The 18,392-nt window shown below is 44.0% G+C and overlaps 1 protein-coding gene across 1 annotated transcript in view; it reads left to right on the top strand.

The window, feature by feature from the left end:
* The first annotated feature begins 2,079 nt into the window (after positions 1–2,079).
* Positions 2,080–18,392, top strand: part of PKD2L2 (polycystin 2 like 2, transient receptor potential cation channel) — a 45,412-nt gene continuing 29,099 nt past the window's right edge. Inside the window, exons 1-4 of the mRNA XM_056847696.1 lie at positions 2,080–2,209; positions 2,765–2,898; positions 7,178–7,434; positions 17,776–17,997. Of these exons, the coding sequence (XP_056703674.1) occupies positions 2,080–2,209; positions 2,765–2,898; positions 7,178–7,434; positions 17,776–17,997 (743 nt within the window). The remainder of the gene's footprint in view (positions 2,210–2,764; positions 2,899–7,177; positions 7,435–17,775; positions 17,998–18,392) is intronic.

The following is an 18,392-nucleotide window of genomic DNA, read 5'->3' as shown; positions in this document are numbered from 1 at the left end:
AGTTTTAGGGATGTTTTGTTGTAGAATTAACCTTAGCTCATTGTATATCATATCCCAAAAGTTTTTAGCTTTATCACAAAGCCACCAAACATGATGAAATGAGCCAACTTTATCCTGACGTTTCCAGCAGTTTGGTGACATTGTACTGTACATTGCAGACAATTTTTTCGGTGTCAAGTACCATCTGTAGATCATTTTGTAGATATTTTCCCTTATCGATTGGGAAAGAATCTTTTTCATGTCTCTTGACCAAAGTCTTTCCCCAACTTTTCAAGGAAATAGAGTGACCAATTGTTTGTGCCTAGGTAATCATTGTTGGCTTGATTCTTTCTTGTTCTGTATACAGCAACAATAAAAACTTATACATCCTAGAAATTAGATGATCAGTATTATCCAAAAGTGTCTGTTGTAGAATTGATTTTTCTTTAAGAAATCCCTTTTTCATATCTTGGATGTATACAGATTGTACTTGATAATATTGAAGCCATGTTAGGTGGTCTTTAACTGTCGCGCCTCCCCGGCGGCCGCCGGCGCCTTCGGGGTCTCTGCCCTGGAGGAGGGTCTAGCCGGAGGAGCCTCCTCGGCCTCAGACCAATCCGAGGGGGAATCGGAGCTTGTCTCCCTCTCGGAAGCAGCCAGGTTGCTTTGGGTCAGGTCGGCCCCTACCACCTATTGCTGCCACTCCTCCCCGGCCAAGGCTCCTCTCTGGCCTTATATCCCCTCCAGGCCAGAGAGGCCCCGCCCCTTCCTCGCCAAGACCCGCCCCGGTAATTCCCAAATAAGGGCGAAGGTGGGTCACATGACTGCCCTTGCGGCAGTTGGCCGGCCCGCTCTCTCCTGCCCCGCCCGCGCTCGTCCGAAGCTCAGCTGTTGAGCGGGGTGGGGTGTAGATGCGCGCGCCGTTCCTGCCACGGCCGGCGCCGCGGCTGGGCGACCCCCGTCGTCATCTTCTGGGTGCCCTGGGGAAGGAAACAGGGCAGAGCCGCCGTCGTCACGTCTGCTGACGGCGGGACGGGTCCCCCCCTCCCTCGTCCTCCCCCCCTCCAATGGTGAGTGTCGACCCCCCCCCCCCGGGGCTGGGGAAGACTGAGCACGGCCCGGGCGGCTTCGGGAGGGGCTCGCCCCGGGACACTAACCTCATCAAAATCCTTCAGGGCGCATTTATTCTCTTCCCATTTTAAAAGATCTTGGTATATTATAAATTGTGATGGTCTTAACGGTCGCAAAGTTAACATTTCTTGAGAAGATATCCATAGTGGTGTCTTTGTCTCCAACAGATATTTATATCTCAACCAGGTTTTTATCAATGATGATCTGATATGGTGTTGGAAAGCCACATGTATTTTAGTTTTGTCATACCACAAATACCCATGCCACCCAAATCTATTGTCAAAGCCTTCCAAGTCCAGTAAACGTGCATTTTTCAGCGTTATCCAATCTTTTAACCATACCATAGCTGAAGCTTCCGCATAAAGTTTAAAATTAGGAAGAGCAAAGTCACCTCTCTCTTTTGCATCTACCAAATATTTATATGCAATTCTTGGTTTTTTCCCTTGCCAAATAAAGTTCAACAGGTCTTTCCTCCATCACCTCCAAAATCTCAAGGTAATTCCCAACCTGGAACTGGCAACCCTAGTGCCAAATCACCTCTGAACACCTCTTGCCTTGAAAACCCTACGGGGTCCTCATAAGTCAGCTGTGACTTGACAGCAAAAAAAAATTAGCATTCAGGGGTACACTGCTACTAAAAATAGGGGTTCCACCCACAACATCTAACAACTATTGATACATCTATCCTCTACGAATTTATCAAATCCTTTATAAAGTATGTCTAGTGTCCACTGCTACAGCTTTGAATTCCAGTGTGACCACACTGAATTCCATAAATGTGACAGAAGCCCTAGATTAGTTGCATTCAGCACAGTCAAGAAAGTAGTTGATACTATTTGGGTTTTATTTCTCTTTTACCAATCCACAGGTAATTCAAGGTTGCTTTCCCCCCTCCCCCACCCCCAGTTTGGAAACCTGCTTGGTTAGCCCTGGCAGTTATGTCAAGCTTTTATTCACATTCCCTATGTGATGCCTATGAAAGTGTCACACATTACAGGTGTTACGAAACCGCGACTGACCCGTAGCAGAGAACTAGAAATGAAAACTACTCTTCAAGAGCTATTGTTCTACATCATTTTCCTTACAGATCTCTGTATATGTAAGTCAATGAGCAAAGAAGATAATTTCGAATTAATTTTTCTGCACACATTTTTTTATAAAGTACAAAGAACTGTGTATCTTTCAAGGTGCATATACAGCACAAACTGCTAGATATACCCAAGATTGTAAGGGGGGGTGTGGTATGAAGAAGTTGTGATGCTAGTTAAAGTAGGAAAAGAATAACTGGTGAACTGTGATAATCCTCTTTCACTGAAGTGGTGGGAGATTGCTGAGTAATTATTAAAGGACATGTAAATACACATGTGATTTTGACTTAACTCTCACACACAACATAATCCTTTTTTATCTTAGTGTTGGAAGCCCGTGAAGATGTGAATGAGGTTTCCCTATGTAATATTGCCTTGCAAGAGTTGCATGTTATTAATATAGCTGAAGCAATAATTCCTTATGATAGTTGCCCTATTAAACAGCATAGAAAGAATTTCTGTTCTGTATTCCTCTTAATAAACATGGTAGGTTTGTTGTTTACTAATCCGAACAGCCCTCTTCTCTCACTTTGTTGTGTAGAATTTTCCCTTTTGTTTCCTTTTAGTGACATTTGGAATGGTGAGCACAGATATGTTTTACCTAAACAAAGTCATGTCAACTCTCTTTCTGGACACCCCTATGTCAGAAACAGATAACGCTGACTTCAAGTCCATTGCAAACGTTGCTGACTTTTGGAAGGTAATGCTTTAATTTTTCCCTATTTGTTTAGGAAATGAGGGAGAAGCACTTTTTAACACTGTAGTTCAAAAGAATTAGTTATTTTGTTCAGAAGTCAATGAGAAGATGTTTGCTAAGACCCTCTAACACGGGGTGGGAACCTTTTTTCTGCCAAGGGCCATTTGGATATTTATAACATCATTCGCGGGCCGCAAATTCTGGCCCTGCCCTTTTTAACTCCTCCATTGTTGCCGCTTCCGCCCCTAGCCCTCTTGTAATTCAGAGGAAATACTTTTCTCCACAGCCCAGGTGGGAAAGGGTTAACATAGTTTCTTGGGCAGTCCTAGCAGCTCCATAGCTAACGACTCTTCTGCAAGGGGGAAAGAAGGTTCCTTTTCTCGGCAAAACAAACTCACATCCGCCTTAAATAGTAGCTATTCCTGGCCGCAGGAGGGGGCGGATCGCCAGTCTTAGATCCTTGTGAGCTAGAGATCTGCCAGGACCCACAAAGGGCCAGACCAAATGAGTTTGCGGGCCTTATACGGCCCCCAGGCCTGACATTCCCCACCTCTGCTCTAACAAGTCATCACCCTGACAAAAAAGTCATATTTGTTTCTTGTACAAAAGTTTTCCCAGCATTTATTTTAGTTAATTATTTTATACCACACCTTTCTCCCCAGTGGGGTCCCAAAATGGCTTGCATTCTCCTCTCCTTTGTTTTATCCTCACAACAACCCTCTGAGGAAGGCTGTGGGTGTGTGGCCGGCCCACTGTCATCTGGCAAGCTATGATGGCAAAGGTGGGGATTCGAATCTGGGTCTCCCAGAACCTAGTCCAATACTGTAACCACACTAGCTCTCAGCATGTACTGTCCCTAATTCAGGTTTCCTTACATGCTCTAGTGTTCTGCATGTATACTGTTGCATATGAACGTGTCCTTTGTTGAACAGATAGCTGACACTGTCTGTTTTTGGTGTGGGTCAGCTAGAATCAGTTTCTATAGAGATAGTTGGTCCTTCTTCTTCTCACACCACTGCTGGATGAGGGTTTGTTCTTCATGTAGCTCCCTTTTTTTCACCTGGGCACAAATTCAGCAGAATTAACTGCATATATATGGAAGTCTATTACTGTGCACAGTTCATATTTGCTAGACTGGCATATATGGTTTATCTAATTCATCTATGCCCTATCACTAGGCTATTTCAAACTGATCTATAAGGACAAGGTAAATCCTGATTTAGAAGCCCAATTAGCTTGATCACTAGAAATGAGCCTAGGAAAAAAATCCAAAAGTAAAAATTAGGAACTGGACCTTTTAACTACAGTAAACAGCCTTAACTATGCAAGTTAACTAGGTGAGAATGGGCAAAGAAGGAGGGGGTAAAGTTCAAGCAGGCTCCAAAGACAATACAAGCCTGAAAAAATTCTTCCCGAGCAACAGCAGGAGCAGAGCCTTTAAAGCAGAAGCAGAGGGAATAGCTAAAATGGCTGTGAGGCAGACACAAGGCTCAGAGCAATTCCAACATGCTGAAGATATTGAAGCTGCCTTACACTGAATCAGACCCTTGGTCCATCGAAGTCAGTATTGTCTACTCAGACCGGCAGCAGCTCTCCAGGATCTCAGGCAGAGGTCTTTCACATCACCTATCTGCCTAGTCCCTTTAACTGGAGATGCCGGGGACTGAACCTGAGACCTTCTGCATGTCAAACCGATGCTCTACCACTGAGCCATGGCCCCTCCCCAATAACACATGAACACACATGAAGCTTCAGAACACACTGAATCAGACCCTTGGTCCATCGAAGTCAGTATAGTCTACTCAGACCGGCAGCAGCTCTTCAGGGTCTCAGGCAGAGGTCTTTCACATCACCTACTCACCTGGTTCCTTTAACTGGAGCTGACTGATTGAACCTGGGACCTTCTTCTGCATGCCAAGCAAGCAAGACTGAATGACCTTCAGGCCTAGGCTACAAAGCAGGATATCTTGACTCAGGGGGTTACCGCACTTTGTATTCCCAGCGATCTATTAAGAGTTTGAAAACGTTATAAAAAACATCGCTTTAAAAGGGTTTTTGGATACCATGGCTTATAAATGGTTGGAAGACGTCTTCACAGCTAAAGGGGCCAAACAAAGTGCGAACAGTATTTTTTATAACGTTTTCAAACTCTTAATACATCGCTGAGAATACAAGTGCGGTAACCCTCCCTCTTGGAAGAGAAACAAAAAACTCTGTATTCCAAATTGGAATCTCTTATGGAGTGAAATAAAGGGAAATTTAAAAGAAGTTTCAACTACAGCAAACACAGCAATGGAGATGGCACTTAGGTCATTTATGCATGGGTACTTGGACTCACGTTTGCCCCCTGTCTGACTCGATTGTTCCTTGGAGTTCTGCATGAGTTTTCCATCCATTAGAAATGACCTTGCTGCCAGCCCTCGCAATGTCCTGGTCTTCCCATTCCTCTGTTAACCTGACTCTTCCCTCTCCCCTAAGCTCAACCTGGCTGAAATCTCCACGCAGAAGGCAAAACAGGGGAAACAGAAGCTGGGTTTCACTCACAGCCAATCACAAAGCAGTGTGTAAAGAGGCGGGGATTCAAATACCTCCTGCTTTCTCTGAGCTCTTTCTGAGCAAAAGAAGCCTTTTAAAACCAAGGCTTGGATTCCCCCTCCCTTCTTTCAGATTGCTGTTTTTTTGTTTTTTGCTCTTAAAATGCTTTTTTTATGCTGCAATTAGGTTTTGGGGGGGTCTTCTCTCACAGTGAGCACTGTGAAGTAAGCCAATTACAAACCAACATTTAAAGGGGCAGGACTTGATTTGCGTTTGGAGACTGCTAATGCAGAGATTCCCAACTGGAAAGTGTGGGTCCAGCCAGCAACAAACCTCAGGTAAAACCCCCATGCATAAATGACCTTACACAAGAGACAGAGATCCAATCCCTACAACAAAATGAGGAATTGTTAAAGGCAAAAATTCAGGACCTTGAGGACAGAGCATGCTGGAATAATCTGTGGATTTGTTGAAAAAGTGGAAAGCAAAGATGCATCTCTATTTATCTCTACTTGGCTAGTTAAAGTCCTGCAGCTAGAAGATGGAATTTCTCAATTGAAAGAGCCCATCAAATTGGTCCTTTATAAGACCGACATTTGAAATTTCCTTGAGATATCATAGCTTGCTTCCTGCATCATAGATTGAAGTAGAAAATTCTACATGTGGCATGGGAAAAGGGCTTTTTGCCTTTTCAAGATAGCCAGATACAAGTCTTTCAGGATATATCATTAGAGACTTTGGGAAGAAGACAGCAGCTTTAACCAATCAGAAACCTTGCATAAACACAACATCAGATACAAATGGGGCTTCCCATTTAAACTGTTAGTGAGACATAAAGGCTCCTTATTCACAAATGCTAATGAATCTTAGCATGAAACTACTGGAAATCCTCGACATCAGTTCCCCCCTCTGAAACAGCGAAAAAAGAGCAATGGCAAAGAGAATACTCAAACCTGGATGACAACAGAAGATGGTCAAGACCCTCTCTGAAAAACAAACCTACCCCTTGAAATGTTTTGCCAATTATACTTTCAGCTACACACTATAATGTGGCTCTAGGTTCAGTTTGATATACCTGTATAATATGGGTAATGGAAATCTCTGGTAAGTATATTATAATATAGTAGCTGTTAAATATGCACGTTTTAAAGTTAAACTTCTAAGGAGGTGAGTTATTCCTTTCCCCCTGTAAGTTGTGTATTAAAACGAGTTAATGTTATTGAGGTTATTCCTAATACAGATCTTGTTTAAAGAAAAAGACGCAATGACATATGTACATTCCCTAGCTGGAGATTTCACTGCAACCCTAGTGGGGGTAATTACTACAAATGGAGTAAATACATGCCTTTAAAATCAAATGGCTAATGCTAGGAAGTTTCTTATCTTTAATTGCAAAAGACTTAACAATCTTATAAAAAGAAGAAGAATTACAGATGGCTGCTTTTTCTAGAATATGTGGAGAAGTAAACAATGCCCATGAAACTCCTCTGATTTGCATTTATTAAATTCTGCTACGTGAACACAACAAATGGTATGATTTCTGTAAAAAGCACTAATGTATAATAGACCAAGTATTGGAACATATCTCGACTGTACTAGAATGTTTAACGTACTGCTGTTGAATTTTTATTTTCTTCTTGTTGTTGTTGTTATAAGCTAAACTTAAAATAATTATTTAAAAAGTTTCAAAGAAAACATTTGCTATATTTAATCTAACATTCATTTTGTCTTATGTCATGTAATACAGTATGCACAAGGACCTCTTCTGGATGGCCTTTATTGGGACTTGTCTTATCCCAGTAGTTCTACATTTGTTCACAGAAACACCAGTTATATCTACTATGAGAACTTACTGTTAGGCGTACCCCAAGTCCGGCAGTTAAAAATCCGTAACGACACATGTTCTATCTATCCCTCTTTCCGGGCATTTATAAAAGAGTGCTATGGTCCGTACCGCTATTTGTCAGAGGATAAACAACCTTTTGGCCTTAAGAATGATACTGAGTAAGTATAGTGATATTTCACTTTCATGATGGTTCTTTTTGGAATTGAACATATTTTGAATATAGGTTAGGAAAAGTGAGATTAACTGTGAAATTTGCCTTCATTGGAAAGGACTAGAAAATCCCATTGTTAATACTTTTGCTCTGTTCATACAAAAGTCTAAAACAACTTGACAGACTGACGATACAAGGTTCTCCATGCAAAAGGGATTGGGGAGACAGTAGTAGTGTGTCTGATCTTCATACTCACACAAAACACCTGTCTGCCTGCAGTGGTTAAAGTGTCAGCCTAAGATTGGGGAGATCCAGGTTTGAATCTGCATTCTGCTATGGAAGCTCACAGGGGACTTTGGCCCAGTTAGTCTGTCTCAGTCTAATTTACCTCACAGAGTTGTTGTGAGGATAAAAACGGGGGGCTGTGGATGATGAAAAGACAGGAGATGACTAGAGTGATGGTAAAGAAAGACTCAGGATGAATCTGATAAGGCATGGGCTAGAGCTAATTTGAATGCCTAGTCCGTGGCGGAGATGGCAAGGAAGCCATTTTTATGCCACCATTGCATCTGCACAGTGTAGACCTGCAGAACTCTTCTGGGCGGTCAGGGGCCTGTAGGGTTCTGGCCAAACAAGAGGTAGACTGTAGCCAGTATAATAATTTGGCTAAGCATTTTGCTTATAAAATCTGTTGCATCCGTCCTGACTTGGAGTCTACATTACCAGCAACAGGATTGGATGGTCCCAGGGTGCTGATTTGTCCAGCTGTGTGGCATACTTTTTAGCTTGTGTGGTCTGAGGATGTGGACAGGATTCTTGGTTAAATCTTCGGGGGGGGGGGTGGCTGGCAGACTGGGTCCAGGAGAAACCTGCTCTGGACCCAGGAGAGCTGAATAACTATAATCAATCTCAAATGTACCATTCTTGAGCAAGGTAATTGAATGTGGTGGCTGGCCAACTTTAGAGATTCCTGAATGAAGTTGTTTGTTTGGGTCCATTCCAATCTGGTTTCATGCTTGATTATGGGACTGAAATGTCCTTGGTTGCCCTCATGGATGGCATGTGCTGGGAGAAGGACAGGGGGAGTGCAACCCTGTTCATTCTCCTAGATCCCTTGGCAGTTTTCAATACCATTAATCATGGTATCCTTTTGGACTGCCTTTTGGGACTGGGTCTGGGAGGCAGTGTTCTGTGGTGGTTCCAGTCGTACCTTTATGGTAGGTGTCAGAGTGTGATGCTGGAGGACTGCTGCTCTGTTTGGCCTTTGACCTGCAGGGTTCCCCAAGGTTCCGTGTTGGCCCCCATGCTTTTCAGCATCTGTGTAAAACTTCTGGGAGAGGTCAGCCAGAGATTTGGGCTGAGCTGCCACCAAAATGTAGACAACACTCATCTGTATCTTGTGCTACCAGCAGATCCCAGGAGGCTGTGGAAACCTTGAACAGGTGACTGGAGGCAGTTTTGGAATGAATGATGGCTAACAAGCTGAAACTTGATCTCAGCAAAAGAGAGGTGCTACTGGTGGGGGAAAGGTCTGACCTTGGAAATGGGTTATCCTCTGTTCTGGATAGGGTTGCACTCCCCCTAAAGGAGCAGGTTCATAGCTTGGAGGTGCTCCTGTTGGGTAAACAGGTGGTAGCGGTAACCAGGGTGCCTTTCACCAGCTTCAGCTGGTGAGCTAACTGCGAACCTTCCTGGACAGAAAAGATTTTGCCACTGTGGTGTATGCCCTGGTAACATTTAAATTAGATTACTGCAATGCACTGTATGTGGGGCTGCCCTTGAAGACTGTCCAGAACTTGCAGTTGGTATAGAATGCTGCAGCCAGAGTGTTGACAGGAGTGGGTCATAGGGACCATATCACTCTATTCTTGGTCCATCTACATTGGCTTCCAAGTTTGCTTCTGGGGTCTGTTCAAGGTACTGTAATTGATCTCTAAAGCCCTTATATGTCCTGGGACCGGTATACTTTAATCACCAACTTTACCCATACAAACCTACCTGCTCGCAACGGTCCTCATTGGAGGCCCTGCATTGGCTCTGCTTTGGATGCCCCTGCAATTGGAGGCTAGACAGGTGGCAACCCAAGAAAGGGCCTTTTCCATCATGGCACCAAAACTTTGGAATGTCCTTCCCAGGGAGATTTGTCTATCGATGTCTTTCGCCAGCAGAAGACTTTTTTTGTTTCATCTGGCATACCCCCAATAACAGTTATTGCTGGTCATAGCTTCTAGTGTTGTTTGTCTATGTGTTTTAATTGAATTTTATATTTTACACACATTTTAATTAGTTTAAGTATTTTAATGTTTTTTATGTTCACCACCTTGTGGACCCTAATTGGGTGGGAAAACGTCATAAAATATTCTAAATAAATAACTAAACAAATAAATAAAATAGAGGCAGGAAGAAGAATAGTATAAACCACTTTGGGTCCCCATTGGGGAGAAAGTGAGGTATAAATACAGTAAAAGCTGTTAACCAGTATCCCAGGGGAAGAGATTGCCAGTAAACCAAACATGCCAGTTAACTAAGCAGATATACACCATACTAATATTTTAAATTTACATTTAAAACATTAATCATTCATTTGCTATTCCGTGGGATCAGTTTGCAAGACCTGGTCAAGGCTGTTAATGATAGTACGTTTTGGAGTTGCCATAGGGTTGCCGTAAGTCAAAAGTGACTTGATGGCACATAACACACATACCATGGGCAAAATTCAGATTTCTAGGGAATTAATACGTAGTGCAGAATAGCTATTGAATTACAATGGGTGTCCAAAATGCCTAATAATTTGATATAACATGTTCTCATATAGTTCTGTATAAGTAGCTCCATACTAATTCAGAGACCTGCCAAGATAATAATTAGCAGTGTTGCAGTAAAACAGGGGTTCGCGGGGGAGAGGGAGACCCAAGATCGTTATAAAGAAAACAGTTTATTTATTTGCAGCTGGACCCAGATGCCCTAACGGGCCAAAATCTCTGAATCTCGATTGTACTGAGGCAGAGACATTTATCCAAATTCAAGTTATGACAGCATATCAACATTCTGTACATATCTGATTGTATTACAGACAAAGAGGCAGCGCAGTACAGTTCAGTTCTATTCAGTTTCTCCTATCATTGTTTATCGTTCACTCTGATACTCCATGACTCTTAGCTCAGTTACCCAGTGCACAGAGCAGGCTTGCAGCTAGGCAGAAATTCCTTCCCTGGCAGTCTGGAAGCCAATTATTACCGGGAGATCTCTGGGGTACTGTCACATTCCCCCCTTGTGAAGAATGTCCCTGCTAAGGGCATATTAATTACATCTTCACCTGTAAATCATCATGACTATGCAGAGACATAAGAGCAATGGCAGCTTTCCGTTTCCACCATACTTTTTATCACAAAATACACATTCCAGAACCCTCTTATCTCAGTAAACCACTCACTTCACCACTCACCCAATCGACTTCCCAATTCTCATTCCAACCAGTTTTAACAATTCCCATCCTGGGCACAATTAGTGCAGGTCATTTTATAAATTTCCGACAATTGATTTCAATAAGATACATCCCATCTCAAAATACATCATTTCTTGCTACTGAAATCCAATAAACATTTTTTGCAATAAACCAGAGTGTGTGCTTATGCAGACTATATCAGTTGAAGGCAAGAGGAAAGACAGAGGAAGAGGGGCTGATTCTCATGACTAAAGGTGAGATTCCTGCATCTGCTTATGTACACAGGCAGTTGATAGTGCCACAGGTGAAATAATTTTATTGTGGCACTCCATACCTCCCTTTTTCAGGTTAACATTTCTGTCAATTCCAGAAGATTCCCGGAGGTCCCTAAAACAGCTTTATTGAACAAAACTCAGAAAGGACAGTTTAAAAGGGCAGAAATGCATTTAAACAAAATACATTAACGGAAGAGCATATAAACCTTACAATACATGACATAATACATGATACATAGCAGAAACATCAATCCAGCATTTGTACATTCTATAGAAACAACAACATCCCTTTATCCTTTCTTCAAACAAAGCATCCAAGACCAGAAGCACTTCGTTAACTTTGAATGGCAACATGTGCAACCTTTCCTATAAACGACACAATATTCATACATTTGACCATAGCATTATGAAGCAGAATTTCCCAAAAATCACCAGGGATGGGGCAGCAAAAAGAACCCAGACAGTCTGAAGTAGGCATGATTGACACAGAACCAGAACTAAAAATCAGCAGAGTCTCTCCAGGGGAGCTATAAAGACACAAATAGGAAACCACTGCTGCCCCCTCTTTCAATTGCAGGGCGGGAAAGACAAATCCACGGTCTCAGGCAGAAGGCATGAGACCCTCCTCCCAGTAGAGGAGCCCGTATTCTGAGCTACAGGAACAAAGATAAGGCAAACAATGTTAACATATAGATACAGTCATTTGCTGAAAAAGACTTCATCTAGCATCAGGAAAATAGAGTGCGTTGAAATATCTGGAGCCAGACTGTAAAAGACAAAAATATCAAGAGCCTACACAGAGTTCTAAAGGCCTGTAAGTCTATAGTGGCCTGGAAAAATAGAGTGCACTTAATGTCTGTAGAATATAGCTGAAAAAGTAGAAAAGCAATGTCCATAGCAAAAGTTTTTATAGCCACCGAGTTCTTTCCAAAAGGAAGGAGTGGCTGGAAGTAAAACCTGGAAAACTCAAAAGGCAATTAATTCAGTTGCATGTAAAAACTGTTGACATAGAGGGACTTCCTCCCCCCCTTCACTTGTTGTCTGACACACAGAAAACAGTGATCATTGTATGTTCAGAAGAGCTATTGACAGACTGCGTATCTCAGAACCTAATAAGCAACCATTGTCACTTTTCCAAAACACTCAAAAATCTTCTTTGCTTGCTTCCGGCCATCAGGAGAACAGATTCATGCCAAAAGAAAACCAAAAGATGTTTCTTGTGATATGGCAATTCCTGCAAAGTTCTTGCCAAACCTCATTAACTTTCCAAGCCTCCCCACGAGATTTCCCCCCATTTTCAAGCACATCCCGGTTGCTGGACAGACCAGGACAAACTGCAAGCAAAGTTCTGACCCAAAAATAGCATGTACCCAAAGATCATCCAAATGGTCCGTAAGCAGAGGTTTCATCTCCCAAACCTCCAATCAGAGTCATGAAAACTAGGTTCACACCAGGGGCAAGGAAGGCATAGATGATGACAGACCCCAGCCCCAAAACTGGCAGGCCGTAGCGAAAATGGGGAAGCTTGTGCCCAGGAAGGGGTTTGTGTGTGTCTGCAATCTTTGTGCATCTGGAAGCAGCTCAACTAGATGAAAGGTTGCCAGGACTGCATACCCAGTAAGGCCAGGGTCATCTGTATCGCACATTTCAGAATCGGTGGATGGAAGGCAGCTGTCAAGACCCCTTTGTCTGGCTGGACCCTCCAAGAACTGGCTTTGATGCTAGGAAAGTTGTCTTCAGCCCTCTTGTCCCTTGTTCCTGGCACTGATTTTCCTGGCTGGCCCCCCTTTCTCCACTTTCTTCACTCCAGTACCTGTCACTCACCTCTGGAGAGCTGCGGCAGTCTCTCTCCCTTTATTCTGTTTCCCTTCCTCCGCCTACATCAGGAAGATGCCAAACGTCTGGGCCCTGGGGTTTGTGACATAACAGGAGCATTCCCAGAGGGAGAGCCAAGCTGATTAATTTCCTTTAGAAGCCGTTGAAGTGGGGCTTTTGACTGTTGCCGGGCTGAATGACGTAGAGGGGCTCAGGCTTCTCCTGGTCGACGGTAGGGGTTAAAGCTGTAAATCCCCCCTTTTGGCCCTGGGTAACAGGGGTGGCCAGACATATATCAGTTCAAAGAGAGACAGACCCCAGCGGAAGGGAGCAAAAGAGGGCCAGTGATGTGATGTAGACAGAGCTGGAACTAAAGTCTGGATCCATTCCAGCAGTATTTTTGACAGATTTTTTCATTTCAGTACAAGTTGCATTTTGTAAAGAACCCGGCAGCCACTGCTTTTCTTGTGCCCTAGGCATCTTATCGAAGTCAATCCCTACACAGCAGCTTTCCAGAGTTTAGACTAGCTTCCGAGGTCTGCTGACCTGTTTAAACTCAACTCAGGTTACACACTGCAGACACACCACCTGGGCTGAGGCAGCCAATAGAGGCTGTTTCCCTCTGTGGGCGGCGTCATGAAAAACACAGACAGTCCTTTTTGAAATACTTCAGGCTCTGTTTCAAACCACTTTGGAATACCCAGGGGCCCTCCCCTTCAGTTTTGAACAGAAGAGCAGGCTGCCGGTAATTCAGGAATGCGGGGGGCTGCTGCATACAGAGGCAAAACCAAAATCCATAAGGTTAGAAATTCTTTTTGGAACAGTTGGGTCTGTCTGTTACAAGCAGGATAAGCTGGTTCTTTTAGGTGCCTTCTCCTGTTGTCAGGCTCCAAATGGGTCTGGATAGGTCTGTAGAGTCACAGCTGTATCTGATGGTGCCAATTCTGTGTTCATTTCTTCATCCTTAGCAGGGCTGGTGTTTTACTCCGTCCCCCCTTTCCCTGCATTTTCAGCTTTCCTGTGCCAACACGGCTGGAGACAGAGCCCTTACTTCCATCCTGCCTTACTCCTGTCGGCCATAGAGGTCCGGACGGCTTAGAGAAAACTTTATCCATTACTTCCAAGGGAGCAGGGTGGCTGGCTTAAAACTTTGCAGATCTCGGGGGAAGGAGCAGATTTTTCACACAACAGTCATTTCAATAATTGTCAAAGTCCATAACTTCTTTTTAACATCCATCAGGGCAGTAGGACATGTGAAAACATGGTGCTTCAACTGTCCATTCAATGCTGCGAATTCCCTTGTGGGTTGTGGGTCTGGGTAGGGCACAGACTGCCTCCTTTTTCTCCCTCTCCCATCTGAAATTCCAGATATTTCTGCTGGCTTCTGCTCAAGTCCATGTAACAGGTAACATCCTTGCCCTGAATACAAAATGTTCTCAACTGGGCCGGGCTAAGCCTGGTTTCCGTATCCATTTCAAGCAGATTGGCATGTAGCAAAAGACAGTTCAAATATTGCTGAATTCCCTGGTGATGTATAGGCTGTGCCCTGAGTCTTGAGAGGAACTGCAACCGATAAAATATTCCTGAGGGGTTTTTCCCCCCAGCCCATAATCAGGAACATATGTAAAGTCAGGGTTCCCCCCTTTCCTCGGGGGGGGGGAAGAGTCCTCACGCCTCCACTAACGGCATGGCAACAGGGCTATCTGTCTCAGGAAAGTCTGGCGCTGATTGCAGAAAGTTGGGGCTGCATTACTATTTCCCCTGGCTGGATCCTGACCATTCCCCCACCCCCCGCAGACAAGTTAACGCAGCTTCTAGAATGCTGTGGCCAGGGGCGGTGCCAGTCTATTTCATGCCCCAGACAAAGCTGACTTCTTGTGGTGGGTTGCTCAGGGTATCCCATCCCAGGAGAGCCACTTAACTTTATGTGAATCCAAGTAACAGACTGTCTGGACTCCTTTGTGCTTTGGCTACTGGGGAGGCCACCGGGCAGGTAATTACAGAAGCTGGAAGCCCGGCAAGTGGTTAGTGCCTGTCAGCTGCAGAAGGCATGGATGCACTGAGCTGAGAAATACTGGGCTGTGGAATTTTAGCCCAGAAGCAGCAGGGACTGTTGGAGCTGGAGTACGCACAGCTGGGGAGTAATGCAGGTCTTCAGTGTGAAGCTTATTTCCCTTAGGGTCGGCTTCAATCTTAAGACAGAGGGATCAGTTTATCAGGGCCTCCTCATTCCTTTCCCTCCTGCTCCTTTGCATTTAACAGAGTAGGGGAGAACTGCCAGTGGTGAGTGGCAAAGACGGACTGGAATAAATCAACCATGGCCCATAGTTTCTTAGCATAAAACAGTGTGTGGGTCTTCCAATTAACAGGTCCATGGTGGCAGACAAATACTGGGTTTTCCTTGTTGTAGCCCCCCCCCCCGCCCTGCTGTCATGGGAAGAGATGCTCTCACTCACACCCAGAGACTGAAGGGAGAGCTTGAGCCGGTGGGACTGATCCTGCTCTCACACAGAGGCTCGGAGGTGGGGGCTGTAGGAGCAACAGCGGGTAAAAATGAACTGGGAAGGACTGAAGGGAGAGTTTGTGTACTCAGACAGGTCCACTTTCCCAGAGAGGTCTGGTCAGCTGGGCTGCTAGGAGTAATGTTTCCCAAGCAGGGTAGGGGATTTTCAAGTTCATGCGTCTCACTTTCTCAGATGCCTGTGATCATCCAGGAAAAAGTACTCACAGGCTGGGAGACTGCTGATTACAGTATACATTTTGGCTGCTGCTTTTGAGCCCAAACTGGCTCTGTGTGGGCAGCCTAGGTGACAGAGCAGAAAGAGCCTGCTACATTTCCTTTTTAAGACTTCACAGTTCTGAGCAGAGGCAGTTCTTGGGGCAGCTGGGCGCTCTTTCCTTTGCTGCTTTCGGGATGCTTGTAGCTCCCTTGTTATGTCTGAATATCATTAGTTCGGTACAACAAAATCATGATGCTGTATTAATTCTGATGAGCCCGGAAAGCAGACTTCGGCAGCAACTTTTTGTAACAGAGTTACAAACCAATTTCCCAACCAAGCCCTTCCCCAGTAAATACCACGCTCAACAGTTCTGACATTTATTAATTGATTTACACCAGTATTGTACAATGCAAACCACATAAAACAGTTATTGCTATGCCCTCAGTTTGTGACTGAGAACAATCAGTTGAGATAACTCACTACCTTCAGATCAGCCGACCCTGTAAGCAACACAGTCCAGTTCACAGAATATATAGAGGGTCACATTCTGATAGACCTTTGGAAAGTTGCGTGGCACCCACTAGGGTGTCACTACGGGAAACCTTTCCACCCATGAGCCTCCCAAAGTGTATACAGATGTGTGCAAAAGTGTTCCACAACAGTCTCTCACACAAACAATCCACCCCTTCAATCAAACACAAAATCACACTCACTCTCACACGCCACCCACCATTTCCAAAACCTTTTCCTGACAGAGGTCCCTGCGGTTTCCAGCCAAACCTGATGGCTGTAATAGGGCAGGACCATAAAAGTTGATCAGACTTTTCTTCCTCTGATTGCAGAGGGCACCAGAACTGAACTAAAGCCCCTTCCGACTTTTACCTGGCTTCTGTGGTCTCTTCCGGAGGTGCTGGGCTGGTTCTTGCGATCCTGTTGGATTCAGATGCCACCCCACCTGGGGCCGAGGCTAGGGTGTCTGTGCGTAACTCGACCAAAAAGGGTCGTGCTGGCAAAAAGAACTCAAAGGCACCCAGGCCTGGCAACCCAAGCCAAGTGGGCCAGAGGGGCGCAAGACCCCGTCTCTCCCCCCTTCGCTTTTTATTTAGGTGGGCTTCTCAGTATGTAGCTCACTTTCTTTAATGTATTTGCTTTTGTTTATCCCTTATCACCTTTAAAACCACCTGGGCAAAGGAATGGTCTGGAAGCACCAGATGCTGCATTATTGCTGAATCTGGGTAGGTATGGATCTACTCAGGGTCTTGAATCACTCAGACCACCAAGTAATAGTGGGGAATTAGTATAATAAATATCCTTTAAGTGCCCTGAGATTTTTGAAAAAAGAGATTTTAATTAAGCCGATTTGTTGCAAGATTTCATATTTGCCTAACTTGCCTTGTTGCAATCATTGTAGAATTGTTTTGGCACTTATTTGGCCCCTGCTTTGGGCATATGAACAAAGAAGTGGGGTATATATGAACTGCTTAATGATCCTTTCCCATGTTGGTAAAATGCCCATGTGCTGATCTGTTTCTCCCCTTTCCTCCTCTGTGCATGCCTGGGAATGTTAGCAGGCAATGGACCCTTATGGTGAATGGGAAGTATGTGCATACCTCCCATATTTTCCATACCATATCCAATCCTCCCCTCTACTCTGTGTAGTTATATGATGTGATATAGGCGAGATGGGAAAATCTCCAATACCCTACCTGATCTGCTCTGTTGGAGTGTTTGTGTATACACCTATTCAGGCACCAAGAAAGTGAGGGAAAAAAGACTCTGTTGAGCTCCATTGGGATCACTCTGTGACTGGACACTGACAGCCATGTAGAGAAGGATTATATTTATTGTGTGTGGTACTAAATGCCATTCTGAGAAGAGGAGAAATCCCCATGTACTTTAAGAATTCAGGCTACATTCCAAAGCGAATCAACCATGGGAGTGGGAAAGAGGTTATTTCTATGATGGAGGCAGCCAATGGCAAACCACCACTGAACGTCTTTTCCCTTGAAAACTGTATGGGGTCACCATAAGTCAGTTGTGACTTGATGGCAAAAAAACAACACAGAAGTACCCCATTCCCTTCTCTCCAACAGGTGGTGGTATTCCACTGCTAAGTCAATATCCTTATGGCATTGGGGCCAGATTGGTATATACAGTAGTGGAGGATTTACGTTCACCTTGCCCAAGTCAAAGAATGCAAGCATAGAGAAGCTCAGCTATCTCAAGGAGGAAGGTTGGCTCACCCGAGGGACGAGGGTTGTCTTCATTGACTTTTCAATGTATAACGCCAATGTAAACCTCTTTTGTGTAGTCAGGTAAGCTTTTATATTCACTGAGATCTCATTTTTAAAAGAAAGATACTTGGTTACTTTTTGTCCTTTCTGGAATCAGTATTTCAAGGATAGTCAAATTGATACCCATCTTATTGAGTAGCCACAGTTATACTTCTTTCTTGTACTTAACTGTTGATAAATACATTTGTGTCCATATTTCATGGGAAATTAATTGTTATTATTCAAATTGCACTACTACTGCTACTCATCATCGTTATCTAGCTCAGGAAAAATATATAATCCAGATTATGCTAATTGCATTCGACATTAAAATAGACAAAAATCTATCACATCCAGATTAGACTACTGTAATACAATTTTTATGGGGTTGCCTCTAAAGACTGTTTGGAAGTTTCAAATGGTACAGTATGCAGTAG

This window comes from Euleptes europaea, chromosome 1 (assembly GCF_029931775.1).
Source record: "Euleptes europaea isolate rEulEur1 chromosome 1, rEulEur1.hap1, whole genome shotgun sequence".
Taxonomy (NCBI): domain Eukaryota; kingdom Metazoa; phylum Chordata; class Lepidosauria; order Squamata; family Sphaerodactylidae; genus Euleptes; species Euleptes europaea.
The sequence above is the reverse complement of the archived record's forward strand: the minus strand, read 5'-3'. Positions and strand labels throughout refer to the sequence as shown.